Source organism: Macaca mulatta, chromosome 4 (assembly GCF_049350105.2).
Source record: "Macaca mulatta isolate MMU2019108-1 chromosome 4, T2T-MMU8v2.0, whole genome shotgun sequence".
In the NCBI taxonomy this organism is placed as follows: domain Eukaryota; kingdom Metazoa; phylum Chordata; class Mammalia; order Primates; family Cercopithecidae; genus Macaca; species Macaca mulatta.
The window spans coordinates 164,646,833-164,674,386 of NC_133409.1; the positions used below are offsets into that span (position 1 = coordinate 164,646,833).

The following is a 27,554-nucleotide window of genomic DNA, read 5'->3' on the forward strand; positions in this document are numbered from 1 at the left end:
GAATCACTGCTCAAGGGTTCTCATTGATCACCTTCTATCCTTCAGTCAGTAGCTACCAAGACCGGACAACAAAATGTTATTACAGGGACTTCTAACACTATTCATATTTATATATTAAAGACGCTTCCTTTCTCTGTATCTTCATTTAATAATTTTTTGAAGTATAGTTCTAGCTTTGGAATCCTTAAAAACTAAAGTCAGGTAGACAGCAACTCAGGAATTATGCAAATGTCATTTGTCACCTAGGAAAGATTATCTTTTAAACAATATAAAAATCATTTATTCTGACAAGAGTCACTTCCTGGAGCCCCCGGTTATGGGACATTGACATCCCAGACCCCGGTAGAAAAGAAATGCCTAAAATATTTCTTGCAACTAGACCCCTATTCCATTTCAGATGGCAATATAAACCAAAGGTTTACTAGTAAACAACAATTCATACTTAACTGAATGACATTTCAAATTACTCATTTTTAAAGGCAGATGCAGGAAAAGCTAACTGCTCTTAAACCAGCATTCTAAACATTTTAATTCCATTGACATCAAATGTAAACATATTGACATAACTTAAAGATTTACATATGAGAAAATTAAAGGATTTGATATTAGCCTTCCAGACATCCAGTGAGTTGATACAGGACAGAGTTTTAGCCCTGACAATTCCAACTCGAAACCATCAACTTTTTTTGGCACAAAATATACCTACATTGACATTCTTGCAACTAAGGAAAGGACATCTGCTTTGAGAACACTGGAGTAAGAAAATGATGCAGCTAAAATTGTATTTAACAAATATTATACCTTTTATAATGCATTCAAAATCTAATCCTTTCCCTTATTCATTTCACAAATGAATCTAAGTTAGCTAAAATGTATAAAGGACCACAAAACAAGTTTGGTCTTCCTCATTCCACATAAAGTATGGTAAAACATAACTTTAATTATAAAAACATTTTTATCCAAATTTTCTTTCTCCAATTGGGGAGAAAATGTTGCATTTTCATGTGGTACCTTAAATTAAAGCTCCTTAGCATTTTTACAAAAAAACAAATTATGCCCAATATCATGTTATATGTATTTTACCATAGTTCTTTCAATGGTATGGTTGGACTTTCATCACATTGAAAGTCAGGTTTATTCATCTGTTATAATGCTACCCAGACATCTTTCCTGAAAGACAAAGGTGTCTCAAATAAAATTCAGAGTTGGAGACAGAAGGTACAGGCAAATGAAGTGATAGGAAGCATTTAGGAACCAGAGTTTAGTTCCTGAATTTGTCACTAATGCATCATGGGTGGAAGACAAACAAATGCTATGTCAACTGCTGGATCAACATGACTTGGGGATGATACCACCTGGGCCCAAGAGACTTCAATACTATTCTATGAATCTTTTTTTAACCCACCACCCTCCTTGATTCCAGAAGACAGTCCTGTACCCCACTCACCCTCATCTAAAATAGTTTTTGGATTGATGACCTCCTTTTAAATCCTTCAAAGTCAACCCCTAAAAATTCTGATTCTCTTTTCGATGATGAGCAATTTATATAAAAGTCAAATACAGCTTATGGAAGACAAGGCAAACAGAAGATGTTTTAGATACAGATGAAATGCTAATGTGAAAAATGACAGAAATTCATGCAGTAAAAAGTAAACAACTGTAGAGATGGATGTTTAATTTTAAATTAGAAAAATAAATTTCATTGGAGTACACACTATTGCCAACAGGGAAGTCATAGATTTCTAATTTTTGGTATTTTATGCTACTTTGGATTTCTCATTGAAGTCAAAGGTTGTATGGAACTAAGACTTACTAAGGTAAATCAATTTTTTAATTGAAAGTTGTGATTACAAGAAGTTAATTACATTGCTTCTCATTCTATTTTGTCCTTTTGGAATGAAGACACCCACAGAATGCACCATTCTCTTCCCCAGTTCCCCTCATTTAGACTTACATCTTTTCTATTATTGTTTTTTTAGGAGATGAGGTCTCACTTTGTCAACCCAGGCTGGAGTACAGTGGCACAATCATAGCTCACGTTAGCCTTAAACTTCCAGGCTCAAGCAATCCTCCCTCCTCAGCCTCTCAAGTAGCTGAGACTACAGGCATGCACCATCATAATTGGATAATTTCTTAATTTTCTGAAGAGATGGGGTCTCAATATGTTGCCCAGGCTGGTCTCAAACCCCCAGCTTCCAGTGATCTTCCTGTCTTGGCTTCCCAAAGTGCTGGGATTACAGACATGAGCCAACTGCACCCAGTCACATTTTTTTCTAAATATCTGTTGACAGCTTACCATGAGTAAAGCTTTGGTCTGGAAGCCTGGCATACAGTGAGGCAGGACATACAGAAGCTACACTCCAGGGGCTGAAATTACTTAGAAAGCAATAAACATAAGATTCACAAAAGGTCTACCCCTTGATTTTGTCTGTTGGATTTTGCAGAATAGAACTAATTTTCTGAAATATTTCTATTATACTTTTGGCTTTAGATGAGAGCTGTACAAAAACAACAACAACAACAACAAATGATACAAAATGTTAAATCCCTGGTTCCACTGTCATTTGGAGCTAAGTCACTATTGCTCAAGACCTCCATTTCTACTACTGTAAAATTGAAATATTAATTCTTGCGTTAGGATGATGATTAGAAGACTAAATCAGGCTGCAGGTAAACGGGCTACAACCAATTTTTTGAGGATATTCACAAGTACTCTAAAATTGACTGCTACACCTGACAATCCTAGAGAATAAGAGAGATTATAAAGAGGTATCTTGTGGTATACATTTATCTTCTTTCTGCCAACCGAGAATTTCCAAATCATTCAAAATCACACCAGACCATTATGTAAAAAGTTGCAAAACTTGTATAGAGTTACTAAATGCCAATCCCTCAACTTCCCCTAATAACACTTTCTAAATTTAGTTCCTAAATGCCATTCCAGCTTTCCCTAATGATAATCATAGTACTGAAATAATGAAATTTATATTTTGATACAATGGAATTAAAACATCTTCAGGCCTTATTCAGATTTCACTAATTGTCCCACTAAGGTCTTTTTTTCAGTCTAAGATCCAATCAAGGTTACCAACTTGTATCTAGTTGTGGTATCTCCTTGACCTTCCAATCTGGGACAGTTCTTCAATTTATCTTTGCCTTTCGTGACTTTGATGAGTTTGAAGAGTCCAGGCCAGTTATTTGTACAATGTTCCCCTAATTTGGATTTGTCTGATGTTTTCTCATGATTAGACTGAGGCTATGCATTTTTGGCAAGAATATCACAGATGTGTCCTTGGGGCTATCAGGAGTTACATGAGGACAACATGTCTCATTCTTGATGATTTTAACTTTTTAATGTGGTTAAGGTGGTATCTGCCAGTTTCTCCATCATTTGGAATTAACAAGTATCTTGTAGGGAGATATTTTGAAACTATGCAAAATCCTGTTTCTAATCAAACTTTGCCCACTAATTTTTGATCTACTGACAATTCTTGCCAAAAATAGTTATTACTGTAATATTTGCTTAGTGATTTTTCTATTTCCATCATTCATTTTGTACTGGTGATTAAAATTCCACTGTAAGAGAAAGCTGTCCCTTCTCTATTTATTCATTTTTTAAATTTCAGTCAGCATAGACTACAGACATTTATTTTATTCAGTGGTTTCTAATTCATTACTAACCAAATCCATGTTCGAGCAGTAAAAGCAAAGCTCTCTAGGTAATTCTCAGCTATCATGAGACCACTATACTCAGATCAACTACTTAATAGTCTTCAAAGTTAATTTTTGCTACTTCTCCTTTGAAAGCTGTGCTAATTTAATGTTAAACAGAAATTTATCTCTCCTCCCATCCAAGCACAAAAGACAACTTTTGCTCCTCCTCATCATTCTAGAAACTCTTTCCAAAGGGGGGGAAAAACCCAAACTTTAATTCAAAGATAAAATACATTCAGTTTCATGTTAATAGAGTAAGAGCAATAATATCAGAATAATAACAACAAAAGTTACTAACTTTAGCTCACAATCACTATTTTGTTTTGTTTCATTTATGATAAAAATGAACCTTATGATCCTTCTTAAATACTCAGTTCCGGCCAGGTAAGGTGGTTCATGCCTGTAATCTCAGCGCTTTGGGAGGCCGAGGCGGGCAGATCACTTCAGGTCAGGAGTTTGAGACCAGCCTGGCCAACATGGTAAAACCCCATCTCTATGAAAAACACAAAAATTAGCCGGGCATGGTGGTGGGCACCTATAATCCCAGGTACTTAGGATGCTGAGGCAGGAGAATTGCTGGAACCCAGGAGGTGGAAGTTGCAGTGAGCTGAGAACATGCCACTGCACTCCAGCCTGGGCAACAGAGCAAGACTCTGCCTCAAAAATAAATAAATAAATAAAAAGAAGAAAAAAAAAATACTCAGTTCCTACTCAGCTGAATGTCTTCCCTTTTCCATTCCATCCCTAGCAGAGCATATCCAGGGAAGCCAGACCACACCTACACATGGGAGTGCTGTAACAGTTACACGTAACTGTGAATTAATCTCTCTAACGTACACAACCAAGAAGAAATGAAAAGTGAGGCACACCCTGTTAATCAGTATTAACCACGATCATAATATTTAAACAAGCATCATCATCTACACTAACACTGACCTTACCCACCTCCCCCCATCCCCCTGCAAAAAAAAAAAAAGAGAGGCAGAAAGGGGAGCCTGCTCACCACAAAAGTATTGATGCCAAAAGTGGTATGAGTTCCCATAAGAAATGTTAATAAATACAATGTATACTGCATTTTAGTTAGGAAAAAAACACTCAAAAGTGAAACAGAAGTTGGGGATAGGCTTTAGGGAAATGTTACCCATCAGAGTCTGGAAAGCCTGGACAGAAGGAAAAGGCGCCCAGACTTCACTTAGGTTTAGTCCTTCAAATCATGCCTCTGCTACAGTTGCTTTTAAAAAATTAAACAGGGCAAACAAATAATAAAACATATCAGTGCATCTGGAGATGGAATTGACCACTAGTAACTAGATCATTACAACCTGTCAAGGTTTGGGCAATTTGGAGGATGCTATGACTTGCAAAATGCAAGGCAGGGGAAATAACACTCACCTTGCGGATCAATGTCTAATCACATTAACATAGGAACTAAAAATGTTTTCATAACCCAGAGAACGAGAGCTGGTCTTCCTAACAGAGAAGAAAAACAGCACATTCGCCCATTCACCTGAGTGAAACAAACAAGGTGAAGTCTCTCAACTGAATATTAGATAAAAAGTCCTGATTAGAAACCACATGTGGGCATCACTGTCTGAGAGGCAGAAGGCAAGAAATGGAATTCCAGGATCACAGATCTTCGCAGTCCACTGTAGAGGGCAGCTTTCGCTGTTCTTTGTTTCACATGTGCTACAGAAGTCTCTGTACATGATCTAACCAAGATCATCTTTCCACATATCATCCCCTGCCTTTTCTCCCTCCACTCAGTCATAAGTAAAAGGGACACATCCATACACTCACGTGACACATTCAACCCATTGTGGCTTAGTTTTCTATGTGCCATTAGTTAAAGAAGAATCTCAGAAATCTTATTACCCACTTATACAGTTTTAAGTACATTTTAAAACAAAGTTTTAAATACTTTCTAAAATGTAATTCAGCCAGGAAACTCAAAAATATCTATTAACTCTGGCTTGGCGGATTCCTCTATCCCCACCATCCCAAAGGTTTACTTTTCTCCAGCCAAGACATATTGCAGCCAAAGGTTATTACAGACACACTCACCCCTTCCCATTCAGATCCTTACACCACAGTAACAGGAATATGGCCTCTTGCCTGGGCATTCTCATCCTTCCTTTGCCCCAGCTTCCCACCATGATAATGGGAAGGAAGAATGTTAAGAGATGGCAAGTGGAGGCAGAGGATGTGGGAAAAACACTTGGATTCCCTATCACTGTAGCCAACTTTCCCAAAGCCACCCAAATAAACATGCAATCTGAGTAAAAACTATATTTATTTTGCAAACGTAACTTCAAATTCCCCAGTACTCGATCCCTCCTCCACCATACCTCTAACCCAGGTCTCCAGAGGGCCCTGCCCTAAATCCCCTCCTACAGAAATTCTGAAGCCTCCATTCTTGGGGAGAGCAGCTGCACCCACCCTTTCTCTGGTGCACACTGGGGCACTAGCAGTAAAAGGCAGGCTGGTCATTTCAGTGTTCCAGGGCTTGGAAAGAAGATTAGTGAGTGACAAGCTCTTCCCTGCCCTCCACTGACGCCTAGCAATTGGAAGAAGTTAAAATTCTCAGAACATGTAATGGCAGCTACTATTCAAATAGGTATATGCACTCACCACTCAAAATTTACACAGGCCAGACAAATGGTTCAGGCTTTCCCAGGAAGTGATGGATGCTACTTCAATAAACTATACGGGAACTGCTTAAATTAGACATCACCTTTTTTTAACAGGGCTACTAACTTCAAGTAAGGGCTTTGCCTGAAGTAATGCTATTGGAGTAAACAATCTGTGTCCTGCTTTTCATAATTCCATGTTGGACACAACTACAAGATCAAGTACATTGGAAAAGCTCTGCAGAGCAAAAGCTAAAAGTACCAGATGATGCAATAGAGGAAAGTTTTACTTTTCCCTGGCTCCTAGTGGGTTCACCTCTAGCCACAAGTCCTCCTGAGTCACTATCTCTCAACAGCTTCCATGACACTGAAAGGGAAGCTGCCATTTTCTACCATTTCCTATACAAGGGAACAGTAGAGTCATCCCTCAGTATCTGAAGGGCACTGGTTCCAGGACCTCCCATAGATGCCAAAATCTTCAGATGCTTAAGTCTCTGAAATAAAATGGGGTAGTATTAGAATATAACTTATGCACATCCTCTCTCCTGTATAGTTCAAGTCATTTTTAGATTACTCATAATACCTAATACAATGCAAATGCTAGGTAAATCATTATACTGTATTGTTTAGGGAATAAGGACAAGGAAAAGTCTGTACATGTTCAGTAAAAACATTTTTTTCTGAGTATTTTCCATGTGCAGTTGAATCCCCAAATGCAGAACCCACGGACACTGAGGGTCAATTGTACTTGAACTGGGCATTAAGTGCGTCACTAAGGAGGCTACTCTTGATAGATAAAAGTTAGGAGGCATAATCACAGCTGAGCCAATTTGGAAAAATCAAGAAGGCAGATACATGGAGCACAGCCAATTTTGTAAGTTAGACCTGCATAAGGAAGTGCTCAGAGGAAAGAGCTTACATTCCTGCCATCCTTTGAAGATGAAGAAATGTTAGACTTAAATGCATTTGGTAAGACAATGAAGAATGAAGAATCACGTGTTGTAATATAAATAGCAGCAGGACAAAGGGAACCAGGCTTAATCGGAATTATTTTTAACAAGCAAAGTATATTTATGTGTTACCTGTGTAATTAAACATTTTTTAAAAGGTGGAAGGAAGTAGTAGTCGTGGAGATAGAACCTAGTCAAGCATCTGTGAATGAACCCCATTGTGGTATATTCAATAATACATAGATTATAAGCCACATGTTATAATTGTATGCAATAAAATCTTGATCTCAAGCAAGTTAGAAATGAAGGTGGTACAGTCCAATTCATGTGTGTGGTATTTACTTTCAAAGGGGGAGGCCTATGTAAACTGATGCAGCTACCTACATCTCCAATATAATCTTCTATTCCATTCTCAATTCAAAATGATTATCAATCACCACTACCACATATTTTTATCACTGAAAAAGACAGTAGCAAGTTGATAGAGAACATTTGATTCTTTTTTTTTTTTTTTTTTTTTGAGACAGAGTCTTGCTCTGTTGCCCAGGCTGGAGTTCAGTAGTGCAATCTCGGCTCAATGCAACCTCTGCCTCCTGGGTTGGGAGGCGGAATTCCTGCTGGGATTACAGGCACCCACCACCATGCCTGGCTAATTTTTTTGTATTTTTCATGGAAATGGGGTTTCACCATGATAGCCAGGATGGTCTCGATCTCCTGACCTCATGATCCGCCCACCTCGGCCTCCCAAAGTGCTGGGATTACAGGTGTGAGCCACTGCACCTGGCCTCCTTTTGTAATTTTTAAGACTCATTATGGGTTTATCTGGTTTTAATGTCTAAAAGTAAAATTGCTTTTAGAGTAAAACTGGATAAAGAGAACCAGAAGGACAGAGAAGGTATAGAGTGGGGAAAGGATAAGGAGAACAAAGGAGGGGGAAAATACAAAGAGAAAATGTCTATTCAAAGAAAATGAAGCCAGGTGTGGTGGTTCACACCTGTAATCTCAGAACTTTGGGAGGCTGAGGCAGTAGGATTGTTTAAGCCCAGCCTGGAAAACATAAAAAGACCCTGTCTTTTCAAAAAAAAAAAAAAAAAAATTAAAAATTAGCCAGGCATAGTGGTGCACATCTGTAGTCCCAGCTACTCGGGAGGCTGAGGTGGGAGGATCGCTTGAGCCCAGGAAGTTGACGCTACAGTGAGCTGTGATTGCACCACTGTACTCCAGCGGGGGCAACAGAGGAAAACCAGGTCTTAAAAAAAAAAAAGAGAGAGAGAGAGAAAGCAAGAAGCAAGAAAAAAAGAAAATGAGAAGACTACTTAAGCTCTGCTCTAAAGAATTGCAAGACAGACACTACAGCCCGTCCTGATCCACTTGTCTGGGTACACTGGTCCCTTACATTAGAACCTCAAAATGTCAGTGCCTGGTGGCTACCGTTTACTGAAAATTCTAAAACACTATGCATTTGAACTTTCCGCACTGACGGAAATATTTTATTCTGTGCTGTGCAGTCTGGTAACCATTAGCCACATGTGACTGAACACTCAGCAATTATTGACTAGCATGATTGAACTAAATTTTTAATTTTATTTAAATCTATCTAGGTGTAAACAGCCACATGTGGCTAGTGGCTACTGGATTAGTCAGCACAGGTCTAGAATACAGGTATCCGATAAATTTCATGGGCTTTTTTTGAAACTGAGCTTCCAATTATTAAGTCGTTTATCATACATTCTACCTACCTACCTAGTTCTATGCCCCCACTCCCATTTTTCTTTAAGAGATGAAATCTCACTCTATTGCCTATTTATCTTTAGGGTATTACAATTTACAAGACGACTCACTATTCAGCCTCTGTATGAGTCCATTCTCACACTACCATGAAGAAATACCCAAGACTGGGTATTTAATTGACTCACAGTTCCACAGACCTGGGAAGGCCTCAGAAAACTCACAATCATGGTAGAAGGGGAAGCAAACACGTCCTTCTTCACATGGCCGCAGCAAGTAGTAGAGCTGAGCAAAGGGCAGAGAAGCCCCTTATAAAACCATCAGTTCTCACGAGAATTCACTATCATGAGAACAGCATGGGGGAACCGCCCCTATGATTCAATTATCTCCACCTGGTCCCACCCTTGACATGTGGGGATTATTACAATTCAAGGTGAGATTTGGGTGGGGACCCAGAGCCAAACGATATCAGCCTCCAAACTTCACATTTGGTAAATTTGATTTCTGGCACTTTTGCCTATTCTACAGCTTCTTCAATACTCAAGATGGTATATGTAAATAGAACTGAGATAAATGACAGCTTTAACAGTCTGTATAAAAAATCCAAAGGTATGTTGCAATAAAGTGCTCCTTTAAAAAGTTAACCTCTGTATTTTCTTGCTAGACTCCCTGGTAGGGAAATACATCAGGGCTCAAGATCCTAATAAATAACATAAATAGGAAAGAAGGGAAGATAATGGCAGTCATTCATACCTCAGCTTCCTGCAGGGTCCCGTGGTTTAGGCACACCATGTCAGGGCAAGTGATGGGAGATCCACATCCTTCTCGGATTGCCAGCTGCATGTACTGTTTCAGGCACTGGAAGTTAAGAAAAAAAAGACAATTACCTATCCCATTACAGTAGCAGAAAGGTTACATAACAGAACCACCACTGCCTCTTCTTCCTTAATTGGCTGTCCTGAGGCTCTTGTACTCAAGAAACTTAAGTTATCACAAGTGTGAATACTAAGAGCCATCACTCTGGAAAGAATGCAGACAGGCAATTAATTATGCATTACTTCATCTTAAGAGTTTATTCAAGTCAGATTTCCCTATGCTCACACATTTCAGCCACCATAGATTAGGAAAAGAAAAAACACTATTTTCTAACACTAAAGGCCTCCTCCTTTTTGAAAAAATCCTGTATGAGTTCCTAAGTCCATTTTTACCTAGTGGTCCTCTCCATCAAAGTTTACCCAAAACTAGAACAGAATGCTGGGACCCTTGCACTGAGCTAGCCACACAATCAAAGTAAGCTTAAGGCAGTGACATTTCTAGGACCACTCTTAAGAGCAAGTGCACCTGGAAAAGATAATGTCAAATTTGGGAAAGTCAGGTGACTTCCTGCTGACTGGGGACAGCAAAGATAATTTGCTTCCCAAAGACAATGACGCATTGTCCCAAAGACATTATCTCAAAGACAACGAGACCTTCCCAAAAATATGGGCCTTGGTGGATGCCATGTAAAGGAGGTTTGAGTAGGAAAAAAGGCACTGGTCCCCAGGGAAAAGAAGAAATTAAATAGAAAAAAAGAAACCCAGAGAAGAAATTGAATAGAAAAAAGAAACCCAGAGAAGAAACTGAATAGAAAAAAAGAAACCCAGAGAAGAAACTGTATAGAAAAAAGAAACCCAGAGAAGAAATTGAATAGAAATAAAAAGAAACCCAGAGAAAAAAATGAATAGAAAAAAGAAACTCAGAGAAGAAATTGAATAGAAAAAAGAAACCCAGAAAAGAAATTGAATAGAAAAAAAAAGAAACCCAGAAAAGAAACTGAATAGAAAAAAAAAAAACCCAGAGAAAAAAATGAATAGAAAAAAGAAACTCAGAGAAGAAATTGAATAGAAAAAAGAAACCCAAGAAGGAACTGAATAGAAAAAAAGAAACCCAGAGAAGAAATTGAATAGAAAAAAGAAACTCAGAGAAGAAATCGAATAGAAAAAAGAAACCCAGAGAAGGAACTGAATAGAAAAAAAGAAACCCAGAGAAGAAATTGAATAGAAAAAAAGAAGCCCAGAGAAGAAATCGAAAAGAAAAAAGAAACCCAGAGAGAAAAGGGAGAACACTAGGAACAAAGTTGGTCTGCTCACTGCCTGTTGTGTCTGGATGTTGGACAGTGGGTGGAGATGTGAGTCTGACTGAGAAGTTAGGAGAGGGACTGATAGCTTTATGGAAACCTCTAATGCCTCCCCCATCCCTCTCTACCCGTCCGCACAAGAAATTGAAGGCAGTAGTTCCAGGAAATAAACCTCTAAGTAATCCAAAATTGGTTCTTCAACTTCCACTAATTTGCTCATAATTGGTAAACCTTTTCTACATGCATGACAAAAAAAAAGTCAAGCTCAAATGTTTGAGGAGTACCTTCCACCAAAAATACATAAGCCAGCCACTGAAGCAGTGACTCTTACAAAGTGGTGATTATTTACAACTGGGCTTACATTTTTCAAACTAATACATTTATGTATCAACTTACTGCATTAAAAATATTGCTGTTGCACCAACGTTTTAAAAAAGCACGAGCCTAAAGTAAAATTCTAGGGTCAGAATACTGATGATGTAATTATGAAATCTATCCCTGTTACTGACCATCTTTACTCATTTTTTCCATCTGAAAATAAAACTAATATCACTATTATATTACTTCAGAAAACTAATCATGTATTTATCTGATTATAAATAACTTACAGTGTACTGATGAATCAATGACTAGGGCAAACCATTTAAACCAGACTTGTATCTCTTCTAATAGTTAACAGGTTTTTTCTCCAAGGAGTTAATTTTTTCTATAATATTCACCACAGCAAAAACTAGAAAATAACCTAAAGACCCAAAATAGAACACTGAAATAAATGTTGCTAAATTTATGCGATAGAATGTGCAGAATCATGAAAAGAGTCTTCAAATGATGTTCAAAAGACATGCACAAATGCTCATGATTTAGTATAAACTGAGGAATAAAAGATATCTGGGAACAGGGATCCTTTGTGGTCACTCCTCCATTGCACTCGACCGCCATATAGATACTGTGTTTTAACCCTGACCTTCTTGTTCAACAGAAGGGTGAAAAATCACTTGCTCTGGGATTTACTGTGCCAAACATGGTATCCACCAGCGGCAGCAGTGGGACATAGAAGAGAGCAGCAGAAAGGAAATATGAGGAAGAATGTCAATGGGCAGGCTAACACCCAGGGGAACCATCAAGGCGGCTCACCAAAAGGAGTGTCGTGCAAGGGGACAAATGAATAAACAGTGTGAAAGCCTGTCCATCCTGTTCTGCTGCTGAGGACATCTCAGCCTTCCATCAGCCACACCTGTTCCATTGTTACTGCCTTGATCTTCCCGCTGACCCCCAGCAGCCACTTAAATAAATTTAAGTAAAAAGACTGGAAGATACGGTTTCCAGGCTCAAGGGGAAGGTGTTTGAGGAAAACAAAGTGAACAGTGCAAAGAACTTCAGATCCTAATACCAGGGTGAAGGGTCCACTTTACTAGGTGACAATGGGAAAACGACTTAGCCTATTACCTAGACTTGCTTTCCTTAATTTAAAAAGTAGGGACAATAATACCTGTTATAGTGACCTCACAGGGTTTAACACACACACACACACACGTGAAATTTATATACGGAAGCTCTTCATGAGTTTGCAAATTACAGAAGAATAGGTCATGTTATTACTTCTCTTCTCCTGTTTTTAGACTTTCCATGAAAGACTTTGTGGGAAAATGTTAATCCTTTGGCCTTCTGAGATATCCCTTCTCCACTCCCTGCAAAGGACCAGTTAAACCACTTAAGGTGGAGAAGCTATGTAGACAGAACAGATATTTGTAACAGAATATCCCAGGTGCCTCTATGCAAGGCTCTTCTTAGAAACATTTGGGTCTACAGAATAAGTTTAGCATTAAATAGGAACTAAAGATACTATGTGAGTCCTTTTAGGCAAACACATTCATTTCAAATATAACTGCAAATGTGTTAAGTTGAAATACACACCTTCCCAAGAACTTATAATGGATGTGCCTCTTACTAATAATGTAATGTTCCTAGGTACGCTACAAACCACAATATATCAACTAAATGAATTTTGAAACTTCCTATAAGCACTCTCCTGACCACAATATTATATGACCCATGATTTTGGGGTGAGAAGTTAGACCTCTGTACACTGACTCCAGGGTTTAAGTACATATACCCTTTATTTTTAATGCTAAGAAACAGTGGTTCAAGATAGAGATTTGTAAGGGCAGGTTGCTAAGTAGTCCTACAGCACAGGCACTTGACACTCCATCAGTGTGGGCATGCACTTCTATTCAAAGGCAAAGAGGGGAAACAACCAGCCCTAGTTATTGCTTTTTACTGAATTTTCAAGTACCCCAGGCTTGTTAAATGCCATCCATTAACTTTCACTAAAATATTTAATCTCGAGTGTCCCTCTCTTCTTCTGTATCTCTGGCTAAAAAGTGCAAAATAACTGAAAACATTCACATGCATCCGATGTGCGTGTCATACAAAACACAGGTAAATGATGAACAATTCTAGGGAGAAAACTGGCATCTAGCTTATAAAGAGAGAAACACAGAAAACAAAAACAGATTATAGCCATGCAAGAACAGCAAAATAAAATAATAAATATTTTTTTAAAAACTACCATCATTTAGTTACATTTTGAAAATTACATTTATTAAGTAGCATTCAACAGATATTTAAATATGCAATTTTCTTAACAGGTAACAAATTTTAAGGAAAATGTTTCAAATAGAACATCTCAAAACCCAAATGACCCAAGGAAAAAAAAACTTTTTCTTTTGAATAGTCAACATTTAATTAGTTTAGTAAAACACAGAATTATTTTTAGGCCATGAAGGGTCATGCAAAACAATAAGGATTGTTCATCAAACTCACTCCACAACCCTTTAAGGACTCATATGGAATCTAACCAAAAATGTAACCAAACACCTGGTGAACCAGATGACTCATATTGTCTCTTCCAACTCTGAGAATCTATGAATTGTATGCAATAGAATCTTCTCAGAAACAGGTGTCTCCTAGACCCCTTTCAAGGGTATTAGATTCCGACGTACCGAAGTCACAGGCATCCTTCATATAAGGCGTTCTCACCTATTATGATGGATGCGGCAAAAAGGGTCACAGTGTAAAGACAAAGCTACTATGTACCCACCCAAGAACAAATCACAGGAGCGGGCAGGGAACATATGCATATTTTTAAAAACTTACTGTATAGTTCCTCATTCTCTATCACTAAATTATGCCCTTCTTAAAGTTTTTTTCTAAGAAAAAATAAAGCATTCTAATGAATAGCCAGTGGAACTGGATTCCAACCATCCAGGTTGAAGCACAAGCTCTAAAGTCTCCTCTGCATCTTGAGCAAGTCATTAACCTCTCAAACTACAGTGCTCTCATTTATAAAATGGGACAATCTCACCTGTCTAGGCTGATCTCAGGGAAAATGGAGAAAAGTGAAAAGAGGTATGCAAACGTAAAGTATACTTGGAGAATGGAATAGATGTTTCTGAGTAGGCAGGAAGCAGAAACGAAAGTCCATAGACAAATAGGAACCTTAGAAAAGCTTCCTGAGGGTGAGGTGAATAGGTAAGAGAATAGGTACTGTTGAGAGGAAGGAGGTAATGAGTGCCGTTAGTTGATTTTTTTTTTTTTTTTTTTTGAAACTGGGTCTCGCTCTGTTGCCCAGGGTGCAGTGGCACAATTATGGCTTATTGCAAACCTCAAACTCCTGGGCTCAGTGATCCTCCCACCTCAGCTCCTGAGTAGTTGAGGCTACAGATGCCTGCCACCACACTCAGCTATTAATTGATTGATTGAAATGGGGTCTATGTTGCCCAAGCAGGCTGGTCTCAAACTCCTGGGCTCAAAGAATCCTGTTGCCTCAGCTTCCCAAAGTTCTGGGATTACAGGTATGAGCCACCACAGCTGGCCCATTCGTTGAAAATTTAAGTTGACTTTCAGGATCTTAGATGCTTCTGGATACGGGCACTGGGGTCCTGTGGTCAAAGGAGGACTGTCAGCCCACCTGGCTTGAAGCTGAGTTGGTGAACTATTGACCTAGGTTTTCTCATCCATAGCTCAGCCAAGTGGGAAGGAAGGTGATGAGGGCGAATGTGCCTAAAGGCCAAAACCCAGACAGGCCTTGAGTACCTGTTTTGCTTTTTATCACTCCAGGTACAATGCAAACATTGAAGTAGATATTCCATAAAATGTAGACTAACATTTCCCTGCCTCAGTGCACAATGACATCACAATGTTTCCAGTGTGTTCTAAATAACGTCTCACACTGAGGCCAATATTCTGTTTATTCCACTTCAGACTATGATCTGTATACATGATCCAAGAATAAAGCTGCCTTTGTTAGATGCTGTTGAGTTAAATTATTAGTACAACTCAAGATAGTATCTCTCCCTACTCAAAAGCCTATCCAACACACCAAAAGTAATCTGGTTTGAAAACATTCAAACAAATTAACAACCTACAGCTAGGCACGAAGCTGTTTCCTGGCATAGTCTGATCCTAAAATTTTTCTTACAAACCCCTTTCAGATACCTTGGGTTTTTCATCAATATGAGATTACCTAGGTGACCAACCTCCCCCTTGTAGGTGTTTGCCAACCACAGAGGACATCAGAGGACTGATAGGAAAACCTGGCGCCAAATGATTAAAGGAAAAAGCACCAAATCAAACAGCAAGCCATATAAGCACGGTTTAAAAGAGACCTTGGTTTGACAGTAGTCGTCCCTCAGCCCTTTTTATTCCAGAAGCCTTCCCTGCCTCATCCCCTAGTGAGGCAGCACACCCAGCCCGTCTGCCCTCATAGCATCCTAAGGCCCAGCTCGCACTGTATTTTTCAAACTGGGTGCAAGGGTGTATTATTGGGAACCCAAGAGTTTTTCATGGCAAGATTTTCCCCATTTTATGTTTATTCAATGATCTTACTAAAAGCATGCCTGGGACCACCTCGGGAAATTCTCTATTTCCACCCAGTGTCCGTGCTAACCCTCGGTCTGTGGTGCCATCCTGCTTTGCCAGATAGGGGTGCTATCATTGTCACAGGCAAATGAAAAAAAGAAAAGAATCTGGGCCCAGTGAATGCTGAACACATCAAAATTTTTAGTGATTCCAACAGAGAAAGGTGACAAGATAACTGAATTACCACTTAGTCATTGGAACACATCAAACTCAGAGCCTAACTGGAAAAAGCAATTTAACCAAAGTTAAACATCACTCATCACATTAATGTTAACTTAAATTTTATTGGTCTGTAATTTTATTTTATATATATATACACACACATACACACACACACACACACATATATATATGTGTGTGTGTATGTATATTTGAGATGGGGTCTCACTCTGTCACCCAGGCTGGAGTGAAGTGGTGCGATCTCAGCTCACTGCAACCTCTGCCTCCTGGAGTCAAGTGATCCTCCTACCTCAGCCTCTAGCTGGGACCACAGGTATGCACCACCATGCCAGGCTATTTTGTATTTGTGGTAGAGACAGGGTTTTGCCATGTTACTCAGGCTGGTCTCGAACTCCTGAGCTCAAGTGATCTGTCTACCTCAGCCTCCCACAGTGCTAAGATTTCAGGCATGAGCCACTACACCTGGCCTTATCGGTCTGTAATTTTAATCAATATTCAGTTTGTGTATTTATTGTGGTGTTCTTATTCTTTAAGAGATATATGCCTAAATATGCTTATTTAGTACCTTGTATCATGTTTGTATAAGTTTTGGTAAGACTCTAATAAAGGAAATTTTAAAATAGTTTGATATTAACTTCCAATTCTTTTCCCCTTCAAAAGGAAGCCACATAAAATCATCAAAAAGAGGGAGAATGGAATGATTCTCAATAGCAGTGAGGCTGGTGGTATTGCCTTCTCACTTGGGGACATACTAGAATATCAGACGATCCAGAAGGAGTTTTACAAATTATTCAACCTCCCCCCTCCCCAAATTCTCCAGAAGACTTGGTTTTTTTCTCCTCTACTTGCCAACCTTTCTATGTTGACCGTAGGTAACACCAGATGTTTATTGTACACATGAGCAATGTAGCGCCCAGCATGCTGCGTTGCAAATGACTATCAATTTGCCTGCCTCCTCTATAGCCTAGAAGCTCCTTCAGGATCTAGATTATATCTGCTCCTCTTCGTGCTCCCTACAAGCATCTAATCAATCACAGGACCTGGCACGTAGTAGACACTCAGGCTTCTCTGGGAGCTGGAAGCCTGAATTCAGCACTTACCAGTTGAGTATCCCTAATCTGAAAATCCAAAATCTGAAATGCTCCAAAATACAAAACTTTTTAAGCACCAATATGGTGCTCAAAGGAAATGCTTATTGGAGGATTTTGGACTTCAGATTTTCAGATTAGAGATGGTAGACCAGTAAGTATAATGCAAATATTCAAAAAAAAAAAAATTCAGAAACCCGAAACACTACTGGTCCCAAGCATTTTGGATAACGGATACTCAGTCTGTGCTCAGCTTTGTGGCCAAGCTCCTTCACCTCTGATAATGAAACATATAAACCCACCCACACACACATCCATCCTCTGTTCTTCTTTTCTTGACACATAGGACCCAACTCTGCTTTTCTGGTTCCCATCTCCTCCTGCCTTTCAGGAAAATAACTTATTCATTATCTGTTTTCTTTCCTATGCCTTGAATTTTGTCCTGTCTAAACTTGAACATGTTCAAAATATCCTAATCAAAGAAAAGTCGTAATAAACCAGCAAAGAACAACAGCCCTCCCTTACTCCTCTTCCTGGCTATATACTGCCTTCATTCCTCAGCTCTTCACAATCAAATGTTTGAAAGAGTTGCCTTCCCTCACTCCTTCGCCAATCCCATCCCAACCTCTCCCTACCACTCAACTGAAGTGGCTCTAGGTCATTGAATCCAGTACACATTCCTTCCTTCCCAACCTCTCAACAGCAGTATCACACACAGTTAACCATTCCCAGCTTCCTGAAATCCTTTTTCCCCTTGTCTTCAGGATTCCATACTCTTCTGGTTTTCATTCTTCCTCTCTAGTCATGCTTTCTCAATCTTCTGCATTTTCCTCAACTCAACTTTTAAATGCTGGAATTTCAGGAAAGGACCTAAACTCTCTTCTTTCTACACTTTCTTCCTGGGTCACCTCATTCGCTATATAGAACCAATTGTGCTAGTCCACTGCCTATTTGCTCTCAGGAGAACATATTCCAAAAGGCCAGTGGTTCCCTGGCAGAGAGCAGTGCCCCCAAAGAAAATGATCTAAGCTTGGTATGTTTTTATAGACAAGAAACACTGGAAGATATGGGACACTACTGGGAAGAGTATCCTTAATAAAAAGCCACAGGCAGGAGGAGGAGGGGTGGATGGACAGAGGATAAGGAACTTCAAAGATAACATCCGCCTGCCTTACTATTCAACTACCTTACTGACAATGTTTCTCAGACTTGAATATTCATCCAAGTTATCTGAGGATCCCATCAAAAATGCAGATTCGGATTCAGTGGATCTTGGGTGGGGTCTGAGGTTTTTCCCTCCTTGTAAGTTCCCAGGTCACGTTGGTGCCGCTGGCACACAAACCGCACTTGTAAGTACCAAGACCCAAGTCAAAGATTCTCCACATCAGCTGTTTCATAGAACTATCTGCGGAGGTTTCCAGAAGTCCAATGCCCAGGCCATACCACAGACCAATTAATTCAGACTCTCTAAGAGAATGATCCAAGTGTCGGTTTATATTATATATATATAGTATTATTATATATAATATGTAATTATATATCTTATATATGTCATGTATGTTTTATTAAGATATAATTCAGATACCTATAATTGAGATAAAATTCACGTACCCATACAATGCACCCATCTAAAGTGTACAATTCAGTATTTTTAGTATATTCACAGTGTACACCTATCACCAAATTTGATTTTAGAACATTTCATAATCCCAAAAGAAACACTGTGCCCATTAGTACATGCTCCCAATTTCTTCCCCAGATCCTCCATGCACAGCCCTAGGCAACCACCATCCAACTTTCTGTATGTATAGATTTTCTTACTCTCTACATTTCATATAAATAGAATGATACAATGTGTGGTCCTTTATCAATGGCTTCACTTAGCATATTTTCAAGATTCATACATGTTGTAGCATGTATTGGTACTTCATTTATTTTATTGCTGAATAGTATACCATTGTGTGAATATACCACATTTTGTTTATACTTTCATCAGTTGATGGACATTTGGGTTGTTTCCAGTTGAGTGGCATTATGAATTATGCTGCTATGAGCAAGTTTTCATGTGGACATACATTTTCATTTCTCTTGGATATATACCTAGGAGTAGGTATGGTATATGGTAACTCTATCTTTGCCTTTCGAGGAACTGCTAGACGATTTTCCAAAGCAATTGTATCATTTTCCATTCCCACCAGCAGTGTATGAGAGTTTGGACTTCTTTAAATTCTCACCAAAACCTGTTATTTTCTGTCTTTTTTATTATAGCCATCTTAATGTGAAGTCGAATATCATCGTGGTTTTGATTTGCACTGCCCTGTTGGCTAGTGATTTTGAGCATCTTTTCATGTGCTTATTGGTAATTTCTACATCATCTCTGAAGAAGCCTCTACTTAGAACTATCTATACTTTCATCCATTTGTAACTGAGTTATTTGTGCTTTTATTACTGAGTTGTAAGAATTCTTTATATAGTCTAGCTGTATCCCTTATGAGATATGATTTGCAAATATTTCCTCCCATTCTGTGAGTTATCTTTTAACTTTCTTGATGATGTCCATTGAAGCATAAAGGTCTTTAATTCTGACAAAGTCCAATTTATCTTTTTCTTTTTTTTTTTTTTGAGACAGAGTCTCGCTCTGTCGCCCAGGCTAGAGTGCAGTGGCCAGATCTCAGCTCACTGCAAGCTCCGCCTCCCCGGTTCACGCCATTCTCCTGCCTCAGCCTCCCCAGTAGCTGGGACTACAGGCGCCCGCCACCTCGCCCGGCTAGTTTTTTGTATTTTTTTAGTAGAGACGGGGTTTCACCGTGTTAGCCAGGATGGTCTCGATCTCCTCACCTCGTGATCCACCCGTCTCGGCCTCCCAAAGTGCTGGGATTACAGGCTTGAGCCACCGCGCCCGGCCTATCTTTTTCTTTTGTTGCTTAAACTTTTGGTGTCACATCTAAGAATGTCTTGCCTAACCCAAGATAATGAAATTTTTTCTTTTTCCTATGTTCTCTTCTTCTAAGAGTTTTATAGATTTAGCTGTTATATTTAGGTGTATGGTCCACTTTTGTTAATGTTTGCCTGTGGTATGAGGAAGATCACAGACATCTTAATTCTTAATTATTTTTTTGCAAACAGATATCCAGTTGTCCAGCACCATTTGTTGAAAAACATTTCTTTCTTCCTTGAATTGTCTTGGCACCCTTGTTGAAAATCAACTGACAAAAAGTAAGATTTATTTATTTATTTCGGGACTCTCAAATCTATTCCATTTATCTATCTGTCCAGCCTCATGACAGTATCACAATGTTTTGATTACTGTCACTCTGTCATCAGTTTCGAAATCAGGAAGAGAGCTCTCCAACTCTGTTCTTTTTCCAGATTGTTTCACTATTCTAGGTTGCTCAAACTTCCACAGGAATTTTAGGATAAGCCTAGAATTTAGTTGGCATTTTTATGAGAGGTGTGTTGAATCTATAAATTCATTTGGGGAGTACTGCCACCTTAATGTCTTCCAATCCATGAAGATGGGATATCTTTTATTTAGTCTTTTAAAATTTCTTTCAAGAGTATTTTGCAGTTTTCAGAGAATTTTGTACTTTGTTAAATTTATCCCTATTTTATTCCTTTTGATATTGTAAATAGAATTATTTTCTTATTAATGCAATTATATTATTTCTTACTAGTATAAGGAAATACAATTGATTTTGTGCATTGATCTTATATTCTGCCACCTTGTTGAACTGTTATCAATATTTTTAAACTAGTGAAGTGATTCCCATTTGCAACCAAGTCTAAGCACCACTAGTTCAGTACCATCCATGCCCTCCATTCTAATCAGGGAAGATACTTTTATGTCCCTCATCACTATTTTCTACCCAACCTCTCCATGGAGAATACATGCATTCAGCTAGTTCCAAAAGAAACAGCAAAGGAAGCTTAAGGGGGAAATTATATATGCAAAAATTTAAAACTCTGATTGAGAGCCTTTAAATACTTTAGCCCAAAATAGTGCCGTTACTTTTTCTGGAAGAGATTACTAAGATCCACCTTGTAAGTTTGAGAACAGTCATTCAGTATGGGAGATTAAATCTGGACTCCCATCAAAAGTACCTCCAGTTCCCACCAACCAAGAGTGATCAAACGCGTCTATCTTTATCTCAAGTGATCATGAAATATCTAAATTAAGAAACTCCATGACAGAAATAGCTCTGAAGAGAAACCCATTGGAAATGCTGCAGCCCGGTCCTGGCTTCACAAAAAAAGCCAAATAAATTTGCTAAAATGGAAGAACATTCCAATCAGAGCAGTGAACCGACATTAGCGTTGGAAAAATCTGCTTCCAAAGTAATTCAATCACTTGTCCGCTAACCTTTCAGAGGAGTTTTCTTTTGTCCCATTTGTGCTGCCTTTCTTAACAGAAGGAGGCACCACTTTTTATACTAGTCTCAAAGAGATCCCTCTGGCCTAGGTGCTATCTTATGACACAGTATGCTCAGAAAAGCAACTGACCATTTCAGGAGAAAGAAAACAAGAAGACTTGCCAAGTTTACATCCTTCTACTTCCTCCAAAGAAACATTAGCCTTCAGAACTGTAAGCCCTCAGCTGACACCAAAGCCTTAGCACACAGACCCAGCACAGGCAGTGAGAATAAGCATACCACGGATTCAGCATAGCCAGATTCCACTGAATTCATTTGCCACTTCATTCTTCCTCCTACTGTTAGAGTCTCTGCTTGAACTGTTAGCATTTCTGAATCTCTAAAAGGTGCACTTAAGGTCTCAGCAACACAGAAAAAAAAAAAAAACAAAAAAAAACCTCAAGTTAGTAAAGGTTCAAGAAACCCCTTCGACCATGAGGTATGGCTATGCTAGTTACTTGAATAAAATATAACCATTCAACCCAAAATAAGCAAACACATTGAGTACTCACATTCCACTAGAGAATGTCGAATGAATATTAAACTACACCACGCAAAGGACAGCAGGCTAAATGGACGGAGAGATGTGTGATAAAGCAAGCAAAAAGTTAATGTTAGAATCCGCTATTATTTCAATGATGGTGTCCCCTTCAAAATTTATGTTAAAACTGAACCCCCATGGGAGGTGATTAAGTCACAAAGACCCCACGCTCGTGAATGGAATTAGCACCCTTATAAAAGAGCTCAAGGTTAAAGGGAGTGCTCTCTTGCCCTTCCATCTCTTCTGTCATGTGAGGACACAGAATTTCTCCCCTCCAGAGAAAGCAACAGTAAGGCGCCATCTTGGAAGCAGAGAGCATCCCTCACCAGACACCAACCCTGCCAGCACCTTGATCTTGGACTTTCTAGCCTTCAGAACTACGAGAAGTGGATTTCTGTTGTTTATAAATTACCCAGTCTCACATATTTTGTTATATCAACACAAAAGGACTTAGGCAGAGCCTAAGAGATAGTTGGTATACGGTCAGCCCCCCTATCCTCAGATTTCACATCCATGGATTCAACCAACCACGGATAGAAAATATATTTTTAAAAACACAATAAGAAATACACAAAAAATACAGTAGAAAAACCATTTATATGGATTTACATTGTATTAGATATTGCAAGTTACCTAGAGATGATTTAAAGTATATGGGAGGATGTACACAGGTTACATGCAACTACTACACCATGCTTTATGAGAGACTTGAGCATTCATGAATTTGGGTATCTTTGGGGTGGGCAGTAGGAAGGGGCTTGGAACCAATATCCTGAAGATACCAAGGGATAACTCTATAGGTATTTGTGGTAAAAATCTTTTATCTTGTTTTATAACAAACTGTTGTATATATTTTTTTCATATTTTTAAAAGTTTTTGTTCTTTTTCACCTTCAAGAATAGAAACAGGATGCTGTACAATTTTTTAAAACTAAAAGCAAAAGATAAAATTTATACCATTCATCAAACCTCAGATTTTAATACTGCTTAAAAGCAGAAATCCTATATTTTAAATAAAATCTGTCTCAGTATTTAAACCAAAGTTTGAATAAATTATAATGAAATAATGTCTTAATTAAAGCTAATCATAAATATATATATACCTACTATGTATCTATATAAATTATAACATTTTAAAATAAAACTAGTGGTAGCAATATTAATAACTATCTGAATATTTGAAATTTTAAAAGAATATTAACATTGTATAAGTGACAGAATAAAGCTAACTCGTCACCAGCACTTTTTTCTACAGGATATAACCTACAAAGCTAGCATGCAAAATAGCTCATATTAATGACCCAAAAGTTGAGAAAGAGTGAGGCTTTACAGTTTCCTCAAGAAGATATTGTTTCCATACATGGAATGATAGGAACAAGGGACATCAGTTAAGAATAGACTTAACCCTTAAACTTCCTCTTTAGCTACATTACAAAAGAGAATCTCTTAGATTTAAGAAAACTGAACTCTGAAAAAGTAGAAAAGATTTCGAATAGGTTGGTTATTCGAAATCTCATTTTATTCAAAATTATTTTGAAATAATTATATGCAATGAGTCCCTAGCAAAATTAGAATCTTTCTAATTATAATTTACATTGCATCAAGACTGCGACTATTCCTTATCTCATAATATTCCCCTGAGGCTTTATCCTGCAAAACCTGGAATTTTTTTAAAACATTTTCTAAAAAGCAAGTTTTTAGAAGTCAAGGGCCTTCATATTGAGTGGGCTTTTCATATTAAATGCTATAATTTGAACCAGTCTTCCTTTTCTGAAGGTTATCAATACCGTAAACCATAAGATAAAGTTTTTCAAAAGCTAGACATCATTCCATATTAAAACAATCTTTAATTAACACACTACCTAGAGAAAGCAGATGTTAAGCTATAATTTTTTTTTTCCATTTGCAGAAAAGTTCTCTGTGCTCTGCAGTAACCCATGCATTAAACACCCTCAACACAGAGGAATCACTTGGAAACAACCGTCAGACTGAGGTCCTCTTAAAAACACCAGTAACTTCCAGACACAATGCGCCTGGAGGGTGGGAGAACATCAGTCATTGAGGCAGAAGGCCTGGCCTTGAACCTTGACTTCAGTTTCAACATCTGAAAATATGCTAAATGCACTGGGAACTTCCAGTTGTGTAAATCAGACCTCTGAATGTCTCGGCCTTGGTTTCCTCAAATAACTTACCCGAAATCACACAGTGGAAAGTTCACAGAACACTCCCGTTCATGCTCAATTTCTAATCTGAGGCCATGGCCACCACTATATTCTGATTACATACTTTCTGTTCTCCGAAAAACTCCTTGGATTTTTTAAACCAGTAGTTCTTTACATTTGTTTTGTACTGACTAAACTTTTATGTATATAAAATCAGTAGCCAGCTGTCAATTTTGCATTATATAGGACATGGTCAAGCTTTAGACATTTCAGGTTAAGATCACAAAAGCCTTATATGAGCTTTCATCCACTTTCATGCTAACAAAAAATTTAGGGACCACATACTATGTGCTAGGCCGTATATTATATATTTTCACAGAGGTTGTTTTTATTTCCTCCAAATGAAGCTATGATGCAGGAATTAATATTATAGATCCTGGGCAAGTTATTTAACTCTGAATTGGTTTCTTTATCTGTAAACTGGAAGAGTAAATGGGGAAAAAAATAGTACCCTTGCATATGACATATTATATGAAAGGTACTCAAATGCCCTTGCTTTTCCTGCCTTAATTTTTTTTAAACAGATGAATAAACTGAGGTTTAAGCAGATTGAAAAAACACCCTACATTCATGTAGTACATACCTCACACATATTTTCCAGAAGAGTCAAACCAAAAAGACCTCCTTACTGTGGGTGGGAAACGATTCAAAACCACCCAGGCTTTCAGTTAACACAGAGCCATGTATTTCCTTGGAAATGAGGCACCGTGTCTCACCTGATTCCAAGGGGTACACTGCATATCTGGAATCCACATAGATAAGCCTGATATAACCAGTCTTTAATGAACTGAAATATACAGACGGGATTTTAAAAAACTGAATTTTCTAGTTAACTCACCACCCTTTTTCAACTTGCCTAAATGTTTTAAACCTCCTTTTCCTACTTAGTAACATTTTGTCACTGGACATGAATTTCTTTTTTGTGATGAGGCATCTCCCACAGTCTGAACACCAATATTTTTTCATTCATTCATGTCTTCTATGTGTAATATACTTTTCTAGATATGGCCCATTTTTTTCTAACTTGATTACTATTAATACCAACGTATAAAATCAGTTGCAACTATACTGGCACTGAACACACTGTATGTTTTTTAAAGATGGATTCATGAGATGAGCTTCTCTTACAACAATTTGCTTCCTCCTAAAAAGAGGAAGTATGGATTAAACAATGAGATATGTTCTTTTCACATACCAGATTAGAGAAGGTGAAAAGTTTGAAAATACCCAGTGTCAAAAGAGAGGCCTCTGTTCCTGCTCGGTGGGTGGAGTTGCTAAGCTGGTGCAACAGTTTGGAATAGTAATTTGGTAACACATATTGATTTAAAATGTACATCTATTTTGGTTAGGCAATTCTATTTCCAAAAAGTTATCCTAAGGACAGGTATTTTCACATTTATATAAGTTAAAAAATTTATTCGTAATAGCAAAAACTGGAAACAACCCTAAAATCCATTATTTAGGAGGGGCCCGGTTAAATAAATTTTCATACAACCATATCATAGAACACTATACAATACTTAAAAAGGAAGGTTGGTCTGTATATTTTTGCACAGAAACTTGTCCACAATGTACTATGTTTGTAAAACTCAAGTTAAAGAAAAGTATCCGTAGGTAAAGATCCCATTTCTCTAATTAAGTGATGTGCATAAGTACACAGGGAAAGAGTCTAGAAGAAAGTACAGGTGGACCAGGCATGGTGGCTCATGTCTGCAATCCCAGCACTTTGGGAGGCTGAGGCGGGCAGATCACCAGAGGTCAGGAGTTCAAGACCAGCCTGGCCAACCCCCTCTCTACTAAAAATACAAAATTTAGTTGGGCGTGGTGGCACATGCTTGTAATCCCAGCTACTTGGGAGGCTGAGGCAGAAGAATCACTTGAACCCAGGAGGCAGTGGTTACAATGAGCCGAGATCACACCACTGTACTCCAGCCTGAGCGACAGAGCAAAACTCCGTCTCAAAAAAAAAAAAAAAAACCAAAAAAAGTATAGGTGAGTCATCATGCACACACTTTTTGAGGTTTTTGGTTTATTTTTAAATTAGCATGCGTTACATTTATAATTAAAAATTATCTTCAATTTAAAAAACCGAGAGAGCCCTGAAACATGATATTTTGTACTTTCGGGGTCCTATTTCTTCTGTGAGTACTAGCCATGACTTTTAAAAATGCACTTTCACTGGGCACAGTGGCTCACGTCTGTAATCCCAGCACTTTGGGAGGCCGAGGCGGGCGGATCATGAGGTTAGGAGATCAAGACCATCCTAGCTAACATGGTGAAACCCCATCTCTACTAAAAAATACAAAAATTCCCCGGGCGTGGTGGCAGGCACCTGTAGTCCCAGCTACTCAGGAGGCTGAGGCAGGAGAATTGCTTGAACCCGGGAGGCAGAGGTTGCAGTGAACCGAGATCACGCCACTGCACTCTAGCCTGGCAACAGAATGAGACTCTGTCTCAAAAAAAAGAAAAAAAAAAAAAAAAAAGAAAAGAAATCTGACAGTATCCCAAAAGGATAGGAAACAAGAGAAATTGGGGCATAAAAATAATTTAAATACTCCAGACATCAAAACTGCGGTCTGCCGTACACATGTATCCTAAGGTGATAAGGACGTTGTTCTCTGAGCTCTGTTTCAGCCTGCCACAGTTCCCTCCTCCTGCTCTGGTCTTGTCCACTTTCAGTCCATTCTCTATCCTGTACCGACGCTATTCTCCCTATCTCACTCCCAAACAAAGCTTTCCAGTGGCTCCATAATGTTTTTTGAACACAGCATACCAGGCCCTCCATCTGGTCTCTTCTTGCCTCTCCGGCCTCCTGCCTGAGCACACCCACACTTCCAACAACGTGTCCCAGGAACATCTTCCGGGTTGGTTCCTCAGCAGATCACTCTTTTCCCTGGAGCACTGTTCTCACCCACAGCCCCATCAACAATGCCATCAAGCAATCCCTATTATCTTTCAGTCTCAGCCGTTAGGAAACCTAAGACCTCTTGGAGTCTCCTGTATGCTTTATTATAACACACTGTACTTCCCTTATCAGAGGGTCTACTGCCCACATAACAG

At 38.6% G+C, this 27,554-nt stretch overlaps 1 protein-coding gene across 2 annotated transcripts in view; it reads right to left on the minus strand.

The window, feature by feature from the left end:
• Positions 1-27,554, minus strand: part of RNF144B (ring finger protein 144B) — a 188,461-nt gene that overhangs the window by 29,779 nt on the left and 131,128 nt on the right. For both annotated transcript variants that reach the window (XM_015135636.3, NM_001265699.2), the window contains 1 exon segment: positions 9,773-9,877. In XM_015135636.3, the coding sequence (XP_014991122.1) occupies positions 9,773-9,877 (105 nt within the window).